This window comes from Centropristis striata, chromosome 16 (genome assembly GCF_030273125.1).
Source record: "Centropristis striata isolate RG_2023a ecotype Rhode Island chromosome 16, C.striata_1.0, whole genome shotgun sequence".
NCBI classification, from domain to species: domain Eukaryota; kingdom Metazoa; phylum Chordata; class Actinopteri; order Perciformes; family Serranidae; genus Centropristis; species Centropristis striata.
Window position 1 is genome coordinate 1357137 of NC_081532.1, and position 21197 is coordinate 1378333.

At 32.0% G+C, this 21197-nt stretch overlaps 1 protein-coding gene across 1 annotated transcript in view; it reads left to right on the forward strand.

Annotated features, from left to right (window-relative positions):
• Positions 1–12425: 12425 nt before the first annotated feature.
• Positions 12426–21197, forward strand: part of LOC131988114 (receptor expression-enhancing protein 5-like) — a 36347-nt gene continuing 27575 nt past the window's right edge. Inside the window, exons 1-2 of the mRNA XM_059353138.1 lie at positions 12426–12486; positions 12592–12724. Of these exons, the coding sequence (XP_059209121.1) occupies positions 12610–12724 (115 nt within the window). The 5' untranslated portion in view covers positions 12426–12486; positions 12592–12609. The remainder of the gene's footprint in view (positions 12487–12591; positions 12725–21197) is intronic.

Genomic DNA, 21197 nt, shown 5'->3' on the forward strand with positions numbered 1-21197 from the left:
TGAGCTGAAGTTTGTGGTTTTGTCATTACATGTAATCTTATTGTCCTCAGTGAGTTCTTCATGTCTCATCACTGTCCCTTCGCTTCCATCTAGTGGACATATGCTGTCATTACATTGTTATAATGAGAGCCTCATGAACAAGAAGAACAGTAGACAAAGTGCTCAGGCAGGTCCCTGAAGAGTAGTGAACCAGAAGGTGGTCTTTAGTGAGGAGAAGTAGAAATCAAAAGGAAAGAAAAACACACAGGCAGCTCCTCTGGTAACAAAAGTTAGAGTCAGTAAGATGTGTCAGTTCAGTCCTATCCATTGATGAAGAAGGAAAGAATCCCAACAGATATTTAATAAATATTCAATTGTACGTTGTAACAGTCAGTCTAGATGTGCTAACACTGTAGTACGGTATAGCACCACAAGGGGGTGGTGCCTACATCCTGTTTGGTTGTGTATACAGAGCCACCTCAGAAGGGAACTCTCAGTATATAGTAAGGAGTTGGTGTTGGTTGTGCTGTCCCGACTCTCTGAGTTTTGATTTTAGTTTGACATGATACACAACTCTGATTTCAAAGAAGCTGGGACACCGTGTAAAATGTAAATCAACCCAGAATCTATCAAATTCAGAGTTTACTTTTTCCAACACTAAAGATTATCAGCTTTAACCTCTTAAAGCGGCAGGTTTAGGAACAGGAGAAGGGTTAGGATCAAAAAACTAAATCTCGGCCAAAGTTAATAACAGTTTATACATTTATGAGACTTGATTTGAAAGATAACATCTTCTAGTTTCCTTAAATGAATATATGTCCACAAAGGATAAACAATTTATTATATTCCGTTTGATTTATGTTTTACTAAGCATCCCACCTTTTTTGGAGTCAGGTCTTGTAGTATAGCACACCTCAGAAATACATCTGTTGGGATCATACCACAGGTATGGGTTCATTTGTGGACTAAATGCAGCAGCTTTCTGAGTCAACTCAAAAAATGGCAGGTCTGCGCCATTTTGTGTCCTCTAAAGAACTTCCCTCGCAGAATGCTTGGCGTTTACGACCCACAGACCAACTCATTGGTCAATGGACCTGTGAATCCACATGGGGTCCCCCTGATCTCTCTCTTTCTCCACTGCCCCTGCTTGCTGAAGCAGCTCCATCCAGGAGGGGACCCTGGAGTCACCAGCCCTTCCCCCTCACCCCCTGCAGAGCCCTGCTGAGGTGAGGCCTTCTCCCTTCTGAGACTTCATTCAGAATCTCCTTTCCACAAGGAATTCTGAAACAACTGCAACTCTGACCTTCTCTGCGCACCAAAGTTGCATTCATTAATTAATCATGAATTAACTATATTTTTCTGTTTAACAGATGGTGCCCCAACGAGCAAATCAAGTCATATCATTTCTTATAATTAATGATTATTTATCATAATTATTAATTAATTATTTATTTATTTATAGCCATCTAACCACACTTTTGAACTGTGAGATCCACACAAGTGTTGCTCAGGTTCATCCTTACATATTTGATATCTTTATGGGAGGGATAGCATTTATGATAACACCCTTTTATTAACATATTTGACGCCCTGTGCAAGGTACCATTTATTCATAAAAGAGCCATCCTTAATTCCCAACAGCACAAAATGCCATCTATGTTTTTTCCTATTGTAAATTAATTGTTACCTTGTTGAAACTACCTGGGGGGGTATCGATACTTTTGAAAATGAGTCTCGTATCGGGATACAACGTTTTAGTATCGATACTTTTTTGAGTATCGATACTTTTGACAACCCTAATTCCACTGACGGGTGAACTCACAGTAAGGACAGTTCTGTGAAACAGAGAGGAAGGTTTCTAGGACATACTTCTGTACCTTACTGTACCTGTCACAGGTGGGGCGGTCATGAAACAGGCTTAACAGGCAGTCTTCATAGACAATATATTTGGTGACATCTTGTAATGTTGTTGAGGGGCTGTGAAGAAAAAAAAATTAGATTAGATTAAATGTATCTGTATTGTCATAGCACAGAGGATAAGTACAAGAACTACTAAAGTTTCACGTACCTAAAAATGGGCAATAAGTCAATTCTGGGTCATAATTAACTGCATGTGCAACCTATGGGTCGTTTTTGAGGAAACCAGTCTATCATACCATACCCGGTATATATTTAGTTCCCTTAGCTGACACCCTCTACCACTTTAAAGCCACTACCACCATTTATCACTAGACACCCTCACCTGAGGGAGGCCCAGCCAAGGTTGGTCAAACCCTGGTGTGTGTCTCAAGCCAATTGGGTTATTATTATAGATTTATTTTCATTGATTTGATCATTATTATTATTTTATTTTTTAAAATATTTTTTTATTATTCATAGTATTTGGTAATGTATATTATTTTATATATACTTAATATTATTGTTGTTTATTTATTTTTATTTATTGAGTTTAGATTGCAATGCCCTCAACAGGGATTTTTTTTACAGGTACATTGTGCCCTCTGCTGGTCAAAATGTGTATTGCTCCTGCAATATTCCACAGGCAGAGTTTTCACCAGTAATGCCACAAAGAGAGATTGTCCAGAGTGAATTCTTCCCCCTGCTGGTCAAGGCTTGTATTGCACCACATTTTTTAAAAACATTTTATGCCAGAATTGAACTTGTTTTTTTGATTTATATATTTATATTTACCATTTACAGACCTATTTCTTTACATTGTATTACAGAATTGAATTTACACATTTAAACTTACCTCTTGCAGACAGTTTTTTACATTTCATTCATTAATTGAATGTATACATTTGTACTTACCTTTACAGAGTTTTTAAAAAAAAAGTTATTCATGAATTGAATTAATTTTTTAATGTTTTATATTTACATGTATTCTATAATTCTACAATGTCATTTAGCAGACGCTTTTATCCAAAGCAACGTACAAATGAGAGTAATGCACCATTTACAGACACTTAATTTTACATTATATTATTAAATAAAATATGTACTTACAAATAAATCCGTAGTAAGGATGGGTTCATTGTGTCCCAGCCTGTCTGTCTCTCTGTGGACCAGTCTCTGTGTTCCATACACCGCACAACCTCAGATCTGGCTTGGAAAGCCGTCATAGGAAGGGTCCCTTTAAATACCTTTTTACTGGTCTCACCCACAGTGTGGGTTAAAATTAAACTCCCACTGGATATATATTTTCAAATAAGGCAACAGACACATTTACCTCACAGGGAAAATAGAAGAGCTCCACGATCGATAACACATCTGCACATGCGCAGATCTCTCTGCACGCGTAAATTATTTCGTGTTACGCGCGCAGATTTCAACTGCCGCGTGCACTTGTTTGATCTTCGCACACATATTCAGCAACCAAGTGAAGCAGAGGCAGGAACAAGCTAGTAAAAAACAACAGCAACATGCACAACAACACAGCACTTTTTAACCTTTTTATTACCAGTGATGAAGCAGAGAGTTGCGGTCGTGAACGTCATGAAACAACCGTTGTTGTTGTTTACATGATGCCGCCGCTACCACTAAGCTGTCAGCAGAAAACTGAAAAGGCACCCACGCAAAGGGCTGGAAAATGGCCAATCATAAGAGGGCTGGGGTCAGCCTTGGTCTCCGCCCCCAATGTGTCAAAAGTCCTTGCGAGCAGAGCTCCACCGCAAGCGCGTGCAAAGTAGCTGCACAGTGTATAACTCAAATATGATGCCATAGCTAGCTATTAAATGTTTACTAGCATTAATCTTCTTAAGCCAGTGATGCTAGTTAGCAGAGCCCATATAACCTGGCTAAATTGACTCAAAGAGCACTTATAAACAATATGTTATAATCGTAGGCTGTATGTTTTTGCCGCCTGGGTGCGCGCGCACCCAGTACAATTTGTACACAAGAAACCGTCTATACACAATATGTTAATGATATAATGGAGCAGGCAAACTACACATGCTGTGTTAAAAGCATAGGATGTCAGTTAGCAAAATAAGGCTATCAACACAACTTCTATATGATATTTTAGCCAGACAGAAAGCCCAGTAATCGCTTCTTACCGATCCTCTCTCGCTGCCGCTGCCATCATCACGATCCTTCCCTCTCGCCTCATCCACCTCAAGTCCACCTCCATCGTCAACCACCGGCGCCGGCGCCGCCAGAGCTGCTACGGGTGCCGTCGAAGGTCCAGCAGCTGCCGCGCAAAACATTTCTGCAAGTTTGACACATTTCGCGGCATCTGCCTGTAAGGCTTGTCTCGTTTTCTTTCACGCACTTTTTTCAGCGCGTCCTTTCCGTTTCTTCTCCATTTTCTCTATCAGTCTCCGTCAGCGACTCATTAATTGATTGACAGCCAATGGGCCAATGGAGGAAGGCCGCGGCCCTCTGCCTTCCTCCATTGGCCAATCAGTCAACCAAAAAAGAAAAAGGTTGTTCGGCCACAACTGTCCAAAAAAGACACAAAATGACTTACAAAGACATGTAAAGACATGAAAAGGATTCAAAAATGGACAAAATAGCCCTTTAAGACTCCAGAGAGTTAAACTATTATACAATGTAACATTCTGGGTTTCTTTTGTGTACAATGAGATATTGTTTGAACAAAAAAAAGGTTAGAATTGTTCCATTGTTCATTGTTATAAATTGATCATTTTATTATTAATTTGACACAGGGGCCACAGCAGGGGCCAAGGGCTTCTTCACAGGGAGAGGTAAAACTGTCAAAAAATGAATTTGAAAACTGCGTTCCAGGACGCAAATTCCACTCTACAGAAATAATTTATACATAGAAACGTAGGAAAATTAGTCTTCTCCCTCAGAATCCTCTGGTAAAGCTGTCAGAGTTATAGTTTGGGCGTAGGACGCACAGATGATCCACCAACACCACCAACAGCCTCATTGGCTCCCATATTAAAAACGTTAATTAATAATATTTGAGAAACATCTAAATAATACAAAAATAAATAAATGATAAAAGCACCACTGCATTCTGTCCTCAACACAGACAGTTGTTTTCACAATAAAAGCACCACTGCCTTCTGTCCTCAACACAGACCGTTGTTTTCAAAATAAAAGCACCGCCTCCTCATCACGAACTGTTGTTTTCAAAATAAAAGCACCACTGCCTTCTGTCGACTCAAGTCAAGTCAAGTCAAAGTTTATTTATCGAGCACATTTAAAAACAACTTGTTATTGAAATTCAATAAAAATCATACAAAAATATAGTAATAAATAAAATACAATGAAAACAATAAAATACTAAAAACAGTAAAACAATAAAAATAATAATAAAAACTCAACCTAAAAACAGGGTTAGAGTTAAAAATAGAAATGTAAAAAGTAAAAAAAAAACGTTTTCAAAATAAAGCACCACTGTCTTCTGTCCTCATCACAAACCTTTTTTTATTCTTTTAATTTTTTAATATTACCTTTATTTCACACTCGTTAAATTGATAATATTTGAGAAACATCTAAACAATACAAAAATAAATAAACAGCAAAAGCAACACTGCATTCTGTCCTCAACACAGACAGTTGTTTTCAAAATAAAAGCACCACTGCCTACTGTCGACTCAAGTCAAGTTAAGTTTATTTATAGAGCACATTTAAAAACAACCTGTTATTGAAACAAAAATATAGTAATAAATAAAATACAATGAAAACAATAAAATACTAAAAACAGTAAAACTTTTTAAAAAAAGTTAAAAATAGAAATGAAAAGAGTAAGAAAGTAAAAAAAAAACGTTGTTTTCAAAATAAAAGCACCACTGCATTCTGTCCTCATCACAGACCGTTGTTTTCAAAATAAAAGCACCACTGCATTCTGTCCTCATCACAGACCGTTGTTTTCAAAATAAAAGCACCACCGTCTCCTCATCACAAACCGTTGTTTTCAAAATAAAAGCACCACTGCTTACTGTCGACTCAAGTCAAGTAAAGTTTATTTATAGAGCACATTTAAAAACAACCTGTTATTGAAATTAAATAAAAATCATACAAAAATATAGTAATAAATAAAATACAATGAAAACAATAAAATACTAAAAACAATAAAATTGTAATAAAAACTCAACCTAAAAACAGGGTTAGAGTTAAAAATAGAAATGTAAAAAGTAAAAAAAAACGTTTTCAAAATAAAGCACCACTGTCTTCTGTCCTCATCACAAACCTTTTTTTATTCTTTTAATTTTTTAATATTAACTTTATTTCACACTCATTTAATTAATAATATTTGAGAAACATCTAAATAATACAAAAATAAATAAACAGCAAAAGCACCACTGCATTCTGTCCTCAACACAGACCGTTGTTTTTCAAAATAAAAGCACCACTGCCTTCTGTCGACTCAATTCAAGTCAAATAAAGTTTATTTATAGAGCACATTTAAAAACACCCTGTTATTGAAACAAAAATATAGTAGTAAATAAAATACAATGAAAACAATAAAATACTAAAAACAGTAAAACAATAAAATTGTAATAAAAACTCAACCTAAAAACAGGGTTAGAGTTAAAAATAGAAATGTAAAAAGTAAAAAAAAACGTTTTCAAAATAAAGCACCACTGCCTTCTGTCCTCATCACAGACAGCTGATTTCAAAATAAAAGCACCACTGTCTTCTGTCCTCATCACAAACCTTTTTTTATTCTTTTATTCTTTTAATATTACCTTTATTTCACACTCGTTTAATTGATAATATTTGAGAAACATCTAAATAATACAAAAATAAATAAACAGCAAAAGCACCACTGCATTCTGTCCTCATCACAGACAGTTGTTTTCACAATAAAAGCACCACTGTCTTCTGTCCTCATCACAAACCTTTTTTTATTCTTTTAATTTTTTAATATTAACTTTATTTCACACTCATTTAATTAATAATATTTGAGAAACATCTAAATAATACAAAAATAAATAAACAGCAAAAGCACCACTGCATTCTGTCCTCAACACAGACCGTTGTTTTTCAAAATAAAAGCACCACTGCCTTCTGTCGACTCAATTCAAGTCAAATAAAGTTTATTTATAGAGCACATTTAAAAACACCCTGTTATTGAAACAAAAATATAGTAATAAATAAAATACAATGAAAACAATAAAATACTAAAAACAGTAAAACAATAAAATTGTAATAAAAACTCAACCTAAAAACAGGGTTAGAGTTAAAAATAGAAATGTAAAAAGTAAAAAAAAACGTTTTCAAAATAAAGCACCACTGCCTTCTGTCCTCATCACAGACAGCTGATTTCAAAATAAAAGCACCACTGTCTTCTGTCCTCATCACAAACCTTTTTTTTATTCTTTTAATTTTTTAATATTACCTTTATTTCACACTCATTTAATTAATAATATTTGAGAAACATCTAAACAATACAAAAATAAATAAACAGCAAAAGCACCACTGCATTCTGTCCTCAACACAGACCGTTGTTTTCAAAATAAAAGCACCACTGCCTACTGTCGACTCAAGTCAAGTCAAGTAAAGTTTATTTATAGAGCACATTGAAAAACAACCTGTTATTGAAACAAAAATATAGTAATAAATAAAATACAATGAAAACAATAAAATACTAAAAACAGTAAAACTTTTTTAAAAAAAGTTAAAAATAGAAATGAAAAGAGTAAGAAGGTAAAAAAAACGTTGTTTTCAAAATAAAAGCACCACTGCCTTTTGTCCTCATCACAGACCGTTGTTTTCAAAATAAAAGCACCACTGTCTTCTGTCCTCATCACAAACCTTTTTTTATTCTTTTAATTTTTTTAATATTACCTTTATTTCACACTCATTTAATTAATAATATTCGAGAAACATCTAAATAATACAAAAATAAATAAACAGCAAAAGCACCACTGCATTCTGTCCTCATCACAGACCGTTGTTTTTCAAAATAAAAGCACCACTGCATTCTGTCCTCATCACAGACCGTTGTTTTTCAAAATAAAAGCACCACTGCCTTCTGTTGACTCAAGTCAAGTCAAATAAAGTTTATTTATAGAGCACATTTAAAAACAACCTGTTTTTGAAACAAAAATATAGTAATAAATAAAATACAATGAAAACAATAAAATACTAAAAACAGTAAAACTTTTTTAAAAAAGTTAAAAATAGAAATGAAAAGAGTAAGAAAGTAAAAAAAACGTTGTTTTCAAAATAAAAGCACCACTGCATTCTGTCCTCATCACAGACCGTTGTTTTTCAAAATAAAAGCACCACTGCATTCTGTCCTCATCACAGACCGTTGTTTTCAAAATAAAAGCACCACCGTCTCCTCATCACAAACCGTTGTTTTCAAAATAAAAGCACCACTGCTTACTGTCGACTCAAGTCAAGTAAAGTTTATTTATAGAGCACATTTAAAAACAACCTGTTATTGAAATTCAATAAAAATCATACAAAAATATAGTAATAAATAAAATACAATGAAAACAATAAAATACTAAAAACAGTAAAACAATAAAATTGTAATAAAAACTCAACCTAAAAACAGGGTTAGAGTTAAAAATAGAAATGTAAAAAGTAAAAAAAAACGTTTTCAAAATAAAGCACCACTGTCTTCTGTCCTCATCACAAACCTTTTTTTATTCTTTTAATTTTTTATTATTACCTTTATTTCACACTCGTTTAATTGATATTTGAGAAACATCTAAACAATACAAAAATAAATAAACAGCAAAAGCACCACTGCATTCTGTCCTCATCACAGACCGTTGTTTTCAAAATAAAAGCACCACTGCATTCTGTCCTCATCACAGACCGTTGTTTTCAAAATAAAAGCACCACTGTCTTCTGTCCTCATCACAAACCTTTTTTTTTTTAATTCTTTTAAATTTTTTAATATTAACTTTATTTCACACTCATTTAATTAATAATATGTGAGAAACATCTAAATAATACAAAAATAAATAAACAACAAAAGCACCACTGCATTCTGTCCTCATCACAGACCGTTGTTTTTCAAAATAAAAGCACCACTGCATTCTGTCCTCATCACAGACCGTTGTTTTTCAAAATAAAAGCACCACTGCCTTCTGTCCTCAACACAGACCGTTGTTTTCAAAATAAAAGCACCACCGTCTCCTCATCACAAACCGTTGTTTTCAAAATAAAAGCACCACTGCTTACTGTCGACTCAAGTCAAGTAAAGTTTATTTATAGAGCACATTTAAAAACAACCTGTTATTGAAATTAAATAAAAATCATACAAAAATATAGTAATAAATAAAATACAACGAAAACAATGAAATACTAAAAACAGTAAAACAATAAAAATAGTAATAAAGACTCAATCTCAAAACAGGGTTAGAGTTAAAAATAGAAATGTAAAAAGTAAAAAAAAAAACGTTTTCAAAATAAAGCACCACTGTCTTCTGTCCTCATCACAAACCTTTTTTTTATTCTTTTAATTTTTTAATATTAACTTTATTTCACACTCATTTAATTGATAATATTTGAGAAACATCTAAATAATACAAAAATAAATAAACAGCAAAAGCACCACTGCATTCTGTCCTCATCACAGACAGTTGTTTTTCAAAATAAAAGCACCACTGCACTCTGTCCTCAACACAGACCGTTGTTTTCAAAATAAAAGCACCACTGTCTTCTGTCCTCATCACAAACCTTTTTTTATTCTTTTAATTTTTTTATATTACCTTTATTATTACCTTTATTTCACACTCGTTTAATTAATAATATTTGAGAAACATCTTAATAATACAAAAATAAATAAACAGCAAAAGCACCACTGCATTCTGTCCTCATCACAGACCGTTGTTTTTCAAAATAAAAGCACCACTGCCTTCTGTCAACTCAATTCAAGTCAAATAAAGTTTATTTATAGAGCACATTGAAAAACAACCTGTTATTGAAACAAAAATATAGTAATAAATAAAATACAATGAAAACAATAAAATACTAAAAACAGTAAAACAATAAAATTGTAATAAAAACTCAACCTAAAAACAGGGTTAGAGTTAAAAATAGAAATGTAAAAAGTAAAAAAAAACGTTTTCAAAATAAAGCACCACTGCCTTCTGTCCTCATCACAGACAGCTGATTTCAAAATAAAAGCACCACTGCCTTCTGTCGACTCAATTCAAGTCAAATAAAGTTTATTTATAGAGCACATTTAAAAACAACCTGTTATTGAAACAAAAATATAGTAATAAATAAAATACAATGAAAACAATAAAATACTAAAAACAGTAAAACTTTTTTAAAAAGGTAAAAAAAGAAATGAAAAGAGTAAGAAGGTAAAAAAAACGTTGTTTTCAAAATAAAAGCACCACTGCCTTCTGTCCTCATCACAGACAGTTGTTTTCAAAATAAAAGCACCACTGTCTTCTGTCCTCATCACAAACCTTTTTTTATTCTTTTAATTTTTTTATATTACCTTTATTATTACCTTTATTTCACACTCGTTTAATTAATAATATGTGAGAAACATCTAAATAATACAAAAATAAATAAACAGCAAAAGCACCACTGCATTCTGTCCTCATCACAGACCGTTGTTTTTCAAAATAAAAGCACCACTGCACTCTGTCCTCAACACATACCGTTGTTTTCAAAATAAAAGCACCACTGTCTTCTGTCCTCATCACAAACCTTTTTTTATTCTTTTAATTTTTTTATATTACCTTTATTTCACACTCGTTTAATTGATAATATTTGAGAAACATCTAAATAATACAAAAATAAATAAACAGCAAAAGCACCACTGCACTCTGTCCTCATCACAGACCGTTGTTTTTCAAAATAAAAGCACCACTGCCTTCTGTCCTCATCACAGACAGTTGTTTTTCAAAATAAAAGCACCACTGTCTTCTGTCCTCATCACAAACCTTTTTTTATTCTTTTAATTTTTTATTATTACCTTTATTTCACACTCGTTTAATTGATAATATTTGAGAAACATCTAAATAATACAAAAATAAATAAACAGCAAAAGCACCACTGCATTCTGTCCTCAACACAGACAGTTGTTTTCAAAATAAAAGCACCACTGCCTTCTGTTGACTCAAGTCAAGTCAAGTAAAGTTTATTTATAGAGCACATTTAAAAACAACCTGTTATTGAAACAAAAATATAGTAATAAATAAAATACAATGAAAACAATAAAATACTAAAAACAGTAAAACTTTTTAAAAAAAGTTAAAAATAGAAATGAAAAGAGTAAGAAAGTAAAAAAAAAAAACGTTGTTTTCAAAATAAAAGCACCACTGCCTTCTGTCCTCATCACAGACCGTTGTTTTCAAAATAAAAGCACCACTGTCTTCTGTCCTCATCACAAACCTTTTTTTATTCTTTTAATTTTTTTAATATTACCTTTATTTCACATTCATTTAATTAATAATATTCGAGAAACATCTAAATAATACAAAAATAAATAAACAGCAAAAGCACCACTGCATTCTGTCCTCATCACAGACCGTTGTTTTCAAAATAAAAGCACCACTGTCTTCTGTCCTCATCACAAACCTTTTTTTTTAAATTCTTTTAATTTTTTAATATTACCTTTATTTCACACTCATTTAATTAATAATATTTGAGAAACATCTAAACAATACAAAAATAAATAAACAGCAAAAGCACCACTGCATTCTGTCCTCATCACAGACAGTTGTTTTTCAAAATAAAAGCACCACTGCATTCTATCCTCATCACAGACCGTTGTTTTCAAAATAAAAGCACCACTGTCTTCTGTCTTCATCACAAACCTTTTTTTATTCTTTTAATTTTTTTATATTACCTTTATTATTACCTTTATTTCACACTCGTTTAATTAATAATATGTGAGAAACATCTAAATAATACAAAAATAAATAAACAGCAAAAGCACCACTGCATTCTGTCCTCATCACAGACCGTTGTTTTTCAAAATAAAAGCACCACTGCACTCTGTCCTCAACGCAGACCGTTGTTTTCAAAATAAAAGCACCACCGTCTCCTCATCACAAACCGTTGTTTTCAAAATAAAAGCACCACTACTTACTGTCGACTCAAGTCAAGTAAAGTTTATTCATAGAGCACATTTAAAAACAACCTGTTTTTGAAATTCAATAAAAATCATACAAAAATATAGTAATAAATAAAATACAACGAAAACAATAAAATACTAAAAACAGTAAAACAATAAAAATAGTAATAAAGACTCAATCTAAAAACAGGGTTAGAGTTAAAAATAGAAATGTAAAAAGTAAAAAAAAAACGTTTTCAAAATAAAGCACCACTGCCTTCTGTCCTCATCACAAACCTTTTTTTTTATTCTTTTAATTTTTTAATATTAACTTTATTTCACACTCATCCTCATCACAGACCGTTGTTTTTCAAAATAAAAGCACCACCGCCTCCTCATCACTAACCGTTGCTTTAATCACCTGCTGCAGTCGACGTCACTAAACGGAGCTCTGTGATTGGCCCGCGGCCTGCTCTCAGGCTCCTCCCCCCGCCTCCCCCCGAGACTTAGCGGAGTCAGCAGCAGCAGCGGCAGCAGCAGTTTATCCAGCCAAGGTTTGTAAAATAACCGCTTTGTTTCACCTCAAATCGCTTCAACAGAAACATTCAACAGTTGCTATAGTTACTCCGTGTGGTCCGTGTGGTTCGTGTCCTCCTCAGGCTCAGGAGAAGAACACCATGAGTCACTTTAAGGAGCGCTTCGTGGCGGTGCTCCATGAGAAGAACTTTGTGACGGATCAGCTGGCGACGCTGGAACAAAAAACGGGCGTGAAGAGAGAATATCTCGCTCTGGGTGAGTTAGAGCAGCAGTTCTCAACCTCTTTGAGTCGCGACCCGCAATTTAACATGCATGTTGTCCCCCGAGACCCCCGAGACCTGAACACAATCTCACACGCACAGTTCAGATCATAAAAAAAAGAAACAAAATGACCAAAAAAGACACAAATTGACCACAAAATGATCAAAAAAGACACAAACTGGCCCCAAAATGATCAAAAAAGACACAAATTGACCAAAAAAAGACACAAAATGACCCAAAAAAGAAAATAATTACCAAAAAAAGACATAAAATGACTAAAAAAAGACACAAAATGACTAAAAAAAGACACAAATTGACATGTTCATTCTCAACCTTGGGGTCGGGACCCCAATTGGGGTCATTTAATGGTCATTTAATGTCTTTTTTTGTCATTTTGTGCGTTTTTTTTGTCATTTTGTGTCTTTTTTTGATAATTTTGTGGTCAATTTGTGTCTTTTTCTTGGACGTTTTGTTTCCTTTTTTTGGTAATTCTGTCTTTTTTTTGGTCATTTTGTGTCTTTTTTTTAAATCATTTTGTGTCTTTTTTAGTAATTTAGTGTCATTTTTTGGTAATTCTGTGTCTTTTTTGGTCATTTTGTTTTGGTTGAACGGGGGTCGCGACTCAGAAAGGTTGAGAACAGCTGAGTTAGAGGAACAAACATGCTGCTGTTTTACTTTGAAACTGCTGAAAGTAGTAACTGAACTTCCTTAAAGTGCTTAACGTCTCCCCCCCTCCTAAACCAAGCTCCATTCTTCATGTTTAACTGATTGTCGAGCTGAAAGTTGCCACTCAGACTGCAACTGGCAGCAGGTTGTGGGCAACCAGAGGTGGAAAAAGTATTCAGATCTCTTACTTAAGTAAAAGTACTAATACCACACTGTGAAATGACTCCACTACAAGTAAAAGTCCTGCATTCAAAATGTACTTAAGTGAAAGTACCAAAGTATCAGCATCAAAATGTACTTAAAGTATCAAAAGTAAAAGTACTCGTTATGCAGAATGGAGCCGCTCAGATTATTTTATATATTCCAAATATTATATTAGATTATTATTAATGATGCATTTATGTATACAGCGTTTTAATTTTCTCAAGGTAGGGCTCATATTGACTACTTAATATTCTGTTATGAGGTTTATTTTAAAAATTGTCTAATCACCTAAATTTAGCGTATTTTTTCTATGTTAAATCTCGACCTGTAAAGTAACTAAAGCTGTCAGCTAAATGTAGTGGAGTAAAAAGTACAATATTTGCCTCTAAATGTAGTGAAGTAGAAGTATAAAGTGACATAAAATGGAAATACTCAAGTAAAGTACAAGTACCTCAAAATTGTACTTAAGTACAGTACTTGAATAAAAGTACTTAGTTACTTTCCACCACTGTGGGCAACTAATGCTACCTATACACCAGAAGACTTTGAAAAGATTTGGAAAAGACTCCTGCAAGACTATCAGCTCACATCTGCTCACATCTAAAGTGTTTAGAGTTTTTAGTCCCAGCCTAGTCTCAGACTGAGATTCTACAAAGACTGTCAATCTTGCAGGGTCACTATTTACAAGACTACAACTAGATTTCCTTTAGCATTTTTTACCTACCATGCCATTTTTGTGTGTGCAGTGGTTTGTGTTGGAAAAAAAACAACAAAAAGAAGAGAAGACGCCCTCACAAAGCTGAAAAAGGATTTCTGTTTTTCTGAAAAGTTGACTATTTTACAGTAAAATAGATATAAGGAAGAATAAAGGAAAGGAAACTGTAGAAAAGAATTCATGATATACATTTATGTCCTATTTAATTATAATTTGTTTAATTGAATAATTATACTTATCAGCTCTATCAACTTTCATTTAGTTAATCACACATTCATCATCAATTATTTATTACTTATTTATGTATACATTTATTTATACATTTTAACTGGGTCTGCTTACTGTTCTCTTTACTAAGAAACAGCGCCCCCAAAATCCCACTTGTGGCCATAAATATATTACATCTCTATATTTGTATTTAGGATTGAGTTTACTAACATTATTGTGATGTAACTTTTTCCTGTCGAAGTGGTTTTACCGGCCGGTCTGCTCATCTATTGGTTGTTGATTGTGTTACGTCACTGCGACTTGCGATAATATCAAACACGTTTGATATGATCTCAAACAAAGACTAGGAACAGACCAGTGGCCGTTCTACACAGGGGCCTCCAGGGGCCACTGCCCCTGTGAAGAAGCCTTTGGCCCCTGCTGTGGCCCCTGTGTCAAATTAATAATAAAATGATCACTTTATAACGATGAACAATGGAACAATTCTAACTTTGTTTTTGTTCAAACAATATCTCATTGTACACAAAAGGAACCCAGAATGTTACATTGTATAATAGTTTAACTCCATGGAGTCTTATAGGGATATTTTTTCCATTTTTGAATCCTTTTCATGTCTTTATGTGTCTTTGTAAGTCATTTTGTGTCTTTTTTTGTGGTAATTTTGTGTCCGATGTGTCTTTTTTTTAGTTATTTTGTGTCTTTTTTGTCATTGGTGTCATTTATTTGTCTTTTTTGTGTCTGTTTTAGTTATTTTGTGTCTTTTTTTGGTCATTTTGTGTCTATTTTTGATCATTTTTATGTCTTCTGTGGGGTTTTTTTGGTAATTCTGTCTTCTCATTTTGTGTCTTTTTTTGGTTATTTTGTGTCTTTTTTTTGTCATTTTGTGTCTTTTTCAAGATATTCAAAGATTTTGAATGCTTAAATATCATCTTTGCCATTTTTTCATGTGCTAATGTGCCCCTCTGATTAAACACTGGCCCCTCATTGGCCCCCACAGTAAAATTGGTCTAGAACCGCCACTGTTTAAGGGGCTTAACGTCCCCCCCCCCTCCTAAACCAAGCTCCATTCTTCATGTTTAACTGTTTGTCGAGCTGAAAGTTGCCACTCAGACTGCAACTGGCAGCAGGTTGTGGGCAACTAATGCACCAGTGTTTCTCTGTGGTTTCACTTCCTGTGACGCTGTCAGCTGGTTCATTTATTACCATGAAGAGCAAAGATCACCAGATCAGACCTTTATGCTGCATTACAGCAGTATAGTGTGTATAAAAGATATAATCATTAACACATGTTTCAATATGTTGCTGTTGGAATGAACTGATTCTAATCAAGGTTATGGTAGTTTTGGATTTTTCACTGGTTTTCATTTCCTTTTGATTTTTTTGTTTTTAAATTCAGTTAGTTTGAATTAGTTTTTAGAGTGAGTTTGTTAGTTTTAATGGGTTTTTAGAGTTTGTTTGCTAGTTTTAATTAGTTTTGAAGAGTGAGTTTGCTAGTTTTATTTAGTTTTTAGAGTTTGTTTGCTAGTTTTAATTCGTTTTTAGAGTTTGTTTGCTAGTTTAAATTAGTTTTTTGAGTAAGTTTGCTAGTTTACATTAGTTTTTAGGGTGTGTTTGCCATTTTTTAATTAGTTTTTAGGGTGTGTGCGAGATTAAATGAGCTTTTAGTGCGTGTTTGCTAGTTTGAATTAGCTTTTAGAGTGAGTTTGCTAGTTTAAATTAGTTTTTAGGGTTTGTTTGATAGTTTTTAACTCGTTTTTAGAGTAGGTTTGCTAGTTTAAATTAGTTTTTAGGGTGTGTTTGCTAGTTTAAATTAGTTTTTAGAGTTTGTTTGCTAGTTTGAATTAGTTTTTAGAGTTTGTTTGCTAGTTTAAATTAGTTTTTAGAGTAAGTTTGTTAGTTTAAATTAGTTTTTAGGGTAACTTTGTTGGTTTAAATTAGTTTTTAGGGTGTGTTTGTGAGTTTAAATTAGTTTTTAGAGTTTGTTTGCTAGTTTGAATTAGTTTTTAGAGTTTGTTTGCTAGTTTAAATTAGTTTTGAGTGTGTGTTTGCGAGATTAAATGAGCTTTTAGTGTGTGTTTGCTAGTTTAAATTAGTTTTTAGGGTGTTTTTGCTAGTTTAAATTAGTTTTTAGGGTGTGTTTACTAGTTTAAATTAGTTTTTAGGGTAAGTTTGCTAGTTTAAATTAGTTTTTAGAGTGAGTTTGCTAGTTTAAATTAGTTTTTAGGGTGTGTTTGCTAGTTTAAATTAGTTTTTAGAGTAAGTTTGTTAGTTTGAATTAGTTTTTAGAGTAAGTTTGTTGGTTTAAATTAGTTTTTAGGGTTTGTTTGATAGTTTTTAACTCGTTTTTAGAGTAGGTTTGCTAGTTTAAATTCGTTTTTAGAGTTTGTTTGATAGTTTTTAACTCGTTTTTAGAGTAGGTTTGCTAGTTTAAATTAGTTTTTAGGGTGTGTTTGCTAGTTTAAATTAGTTTTTAGAGTTTGTTTGCTAGTTTGAATTAGTTTTTAGAGTTTGTTTGCTAGTTTAAATTAGTTTTTAGAGTAAGTTTGTTAGTTTAAATTAGTTTTTAGGGTAACTTTGTTGGTTTAAATTAGTTTTTAGGGTGTGTTTGTGAGTTTAAATTAGTTTTTAGAGTTTGTTTGCTAGTTTGAATTAGTTTTTAGAGTTTGTTTGCTAGTTTAAATTAGTTTTGAGTGTGTGTTTGCGAGATTAAATGAGCTTTTAGTGTGTGTTTGCTAGTTTAAATTAGTTTTTAGGGTGTTTTTGCTAGTTTAAATTAGTTTTTAGGGTGTGTTTACTAGTTTAAATTAGTTTTTAGGGTGTTTTTGCTAGTTTAAATTAGTTTTTAGAGTAAGTTTGCTAGTTTAAATTAGTTTTTAGGGTAAGTTTGCTAGTTTAAATTAGTTTTTAGAGTGAGTTTGTTAGTTTAAATTAGTTTTTAGGGTGTGTTTGCTAGTTTGAATTAGTTTTTAGAGTTTGTTTGCTAGTTTAAATTAGTTTTGAGTGTGTGTTTGCGAGATTAAATGAGCTTTTAGTGTGTGTTTGCTAGTTTAAATTAGTTTTTAGGGTGTTTTTGCTAGTTTAAATTAGTTTTTAGAGTGAGTTTGCTAGTTTAAATTAGTTTTTAGGGTAAGTTTGCTAGTTTAAATTAGTTTTTAGGGTAAGTTTGCTAGTTTAAATTAGTTTTTAGAGTAAGTTTGTTAGTTTAAATTAGTTTTTAGGGTGTGTTTGTGAGTTTAAATTAGTTTTTAGAGTAAGTTTGCTAGTTTAAATTAGTTTTTAGGGTGTTTTTGCTAGTTTGAATTAGTTTTTAGAGTTTGTTTGCTAGTTTAAATTAGTTTTGAGTGTGTGTTTGCGAGATTAAATGAGCTTTTAGTGTGTGTTTGCTAGTTTAAATTAGTTTTTAGGGTGTTTTTGCTAGTTTAAATTAGTTTTTAGAGTGAGTTTGCTAGTTTAAATTAGTTTTTAGGGTAAGTTTGCTAGTTTAAATTAGCTTTTAGAGTGAGTTTGCTAGTTTTAATTAGTTTTTAGAGTAAGTTTGTTAGTTTAAATTAGTTTTTAGGGTGTGTTTGCGAGTTTAAATTAGTTTTTAGAGTAAGTTTGCTCGTTTAAATTAGTTTTTAGGGTGTGTTTGCTAGTTTAAATTATTTTTTAGGGTGTGTTTGCTAGTTTGAATTAGTTTTTAGGATGAGTTTGCTAATTTTAATTTTAATTTTTTGGAAAATGCTTAGTTTTAGTCTAGTTTTTCTTTGTTACAGCCGACCACAAAAATTGCACACAACATTTTTCCCTTTTTAGATAGACAGAAGACAGAATTACCAATAAAGATACAAAATTATTTAAAAAAGACACACAATTATTTTAAAAAGACACAAAATGACCAAAAAAGACACAAAATTATTTTAAAAAGACACAAAATTATTTTAAAAAGACACAAAATTATTTTAAAAAGACACAAAATTACAAAAAAACACTAAATTACTTAAAGAAGACACAAAATTACAAAAAAACACTAAATTACTTAAAGAAGACACAAGATTATTTAAAAAAGACACAAAATTGTTTTAAAAAGACACTAAATTATCAAAAAAGACACAAAATTACTTTTAAAAAGACACAAAATTACAAAAAAAATACTAAATTACTTAAAGAAGACACAAGATTATTTTAAAAAAGAGACAAACTTACAAAAAAAAGACAGAATTACCAAAATATATACAAAATTGTTTAAAAAAAGACAAATTATTTCAAAAAGACACAAAATTATTTAAAAGAGATACAAAATTACCAAAAAAGACACACAATTATTTAAATTTTTTTAATTAGATTCAACTTCATTAATCCCACAGTGGGGAAATTTGTTTGTTAAAGCCGACCACAAAAATTGCACACAAAATAATTTCCCTTTTTAGATAAAGATAAAAAATAAACAATCTAATAAAAAAAGACATTTAACAATATACAACAACAAGCAAATTAAGCGAAGAATGTATAGAGTGAAAATTATATGCAAAATGTGCAGAAAACAATTATATTGTTACAATCTGAGCTGGGCCATTCTCAACAACGAGTCCTTTTATATTTGATCGTTGATTTTAATGATCATACTTTTGTACTTTTACTTCAGTACGTGTTGAATACAGGACTTTTACGTTTAGTGAAGTAATCTGGAATGTGGTATTAGTACTTTTACTGCAGTGAGGGAGTTTTGTTTTGTCTTTCTCCATATTTTTGTTGTTGTTTAAGTTACTTTATTAAGCGTTCTAAGATCATAGTGTACACAAAGCTATAATCATCCACACATATTTCGATATATTGCAGTTGGAATGAAGTGCTCCTAATGTCCCAGCAGCAGCAGCAGCTGGTCCCAGGGGTATTTTTATCACGTCCTGAAATATCCAGTGCAATGCACAGATGGAGGGAGATTCTAGGACGGGGGTCTCAAACTCAAATTACCTGGGGGCCGCTGGAGGCAGCACCAAAATCACCAAAAAAAGACACAAAATGACTGAAAAAAGACACAAAATGACTGAAAAAACACAAAATTACTCATAGAAGACACAACATTATTTAAAAAAGACACAAGATTATTAAAAAAAGACACAATTACCAAAAAAGACACAAAATGACTGAAAAAACACAAAATTACTGAAAGAAGACACAAAATTATTTTAAAAAAAGACACAAAATTACCAAAAAAAGATACACAATTACCAAAATTGACAAAATTATTTTAAAAAGACACAAAATTATATAAAAAAGACACAAAATTATTTAAAGACACAATTATTTTAAAAAGACACAATTATTTTAAAAAGACACAATTATTTTAAAAAGACACAATTATTTTAAAAAGACACAAAATTACCAAAAAAGACACAAAATTACCAAAAAAGACACAAAATTACCAAAAAAGACACAAAATTATTAAAAAAAGACACAATGATTTAAAAAAGACAAAATTATTTAAAAAAGACACAAAATTACCAAAAATGACACAATTATTTAAAAAAGACACAATTATTTATAAAAGACACAACATTATATAAAAAAGACAAAATTATTTTAAAAAAGACACAAAATTACCAAAAAAAGACACAAAATTACCAAAAAAAAGACACAAAATTATTTTAAAAAGACAGAATTACCAAAAAAGACTCTCAATTATTTAAAAAAGACACAAAATTACCAAAAACAGTAATTAAAGGGACCTTCCACACACAACACGGTAAAGTGCCATTCATATAAAACTCACATTAAACTTTCATATCAAGGTGGGGGCCACAAAATATCATCACGAGGGCCACAACTGGCCCGCGGGCCGCCAGTTTGAGACCTATGATCTAGGACGACTGGTTATTCTACTGCAGGCGGCTCTCTCTTTTGGTTTTTGTGAGTTGTGTTTTCTCACCGTTCTGTTGTCTTTGTGCTCACGAGAAGTCAATAAAGCCTGGAACGCCTCAGGCTCTGGAGTCAACATTTAGTCACATACTCTATATTTATATTTTTAAATCCAAGTGCCAAAGCATGCAGCGCTAATTAAATATGAGTCCCTCCCTTTGATGTTTTCACAACCACATGTTAGTTTACCTGGAATTTGAGAAAGTTTGTGACAAGTTAGTGAAAGTTTGTTACTTGAATTGGTTTTAGGGCTCATGTTCCACTGCTCTGATTGGTTGCAGGTTTATTTTCTTTGACCCTTTACAACCTATACAATCTAAAGTCACTTTTTAATGTGAATTTATAATGTTTTTTTAATAATTTAAGGTATTTTCTGACATTTTTAGACACACTAATAGGAATAAAAAAACAACAGTTTTTTATGATCAATGATTTAAAAAAGACACAAAATTGCCAAAAAAAGACACAAAATTACCAAAAAAAGACACAAAATTACCAAAAAAAAAAGACACAAAATTACCAAAAAAAGACACAAAATTACCAAAAAAAAGACACAAAATTACCAAAAAAAAGACACAAAATTACCAAAAAAAGACACAAAATTACCAAAAAAAGACACAAAATTACCAAAAAAAGACAGAATTACCAAAAAACACACACATTTTTTTTTAAAGACACAAAATTATTTAAAAAAGACACAAAATTACCAAAGAGATACAAAATTATTTTAAAAAGACAGAATTACCAAAAAACACA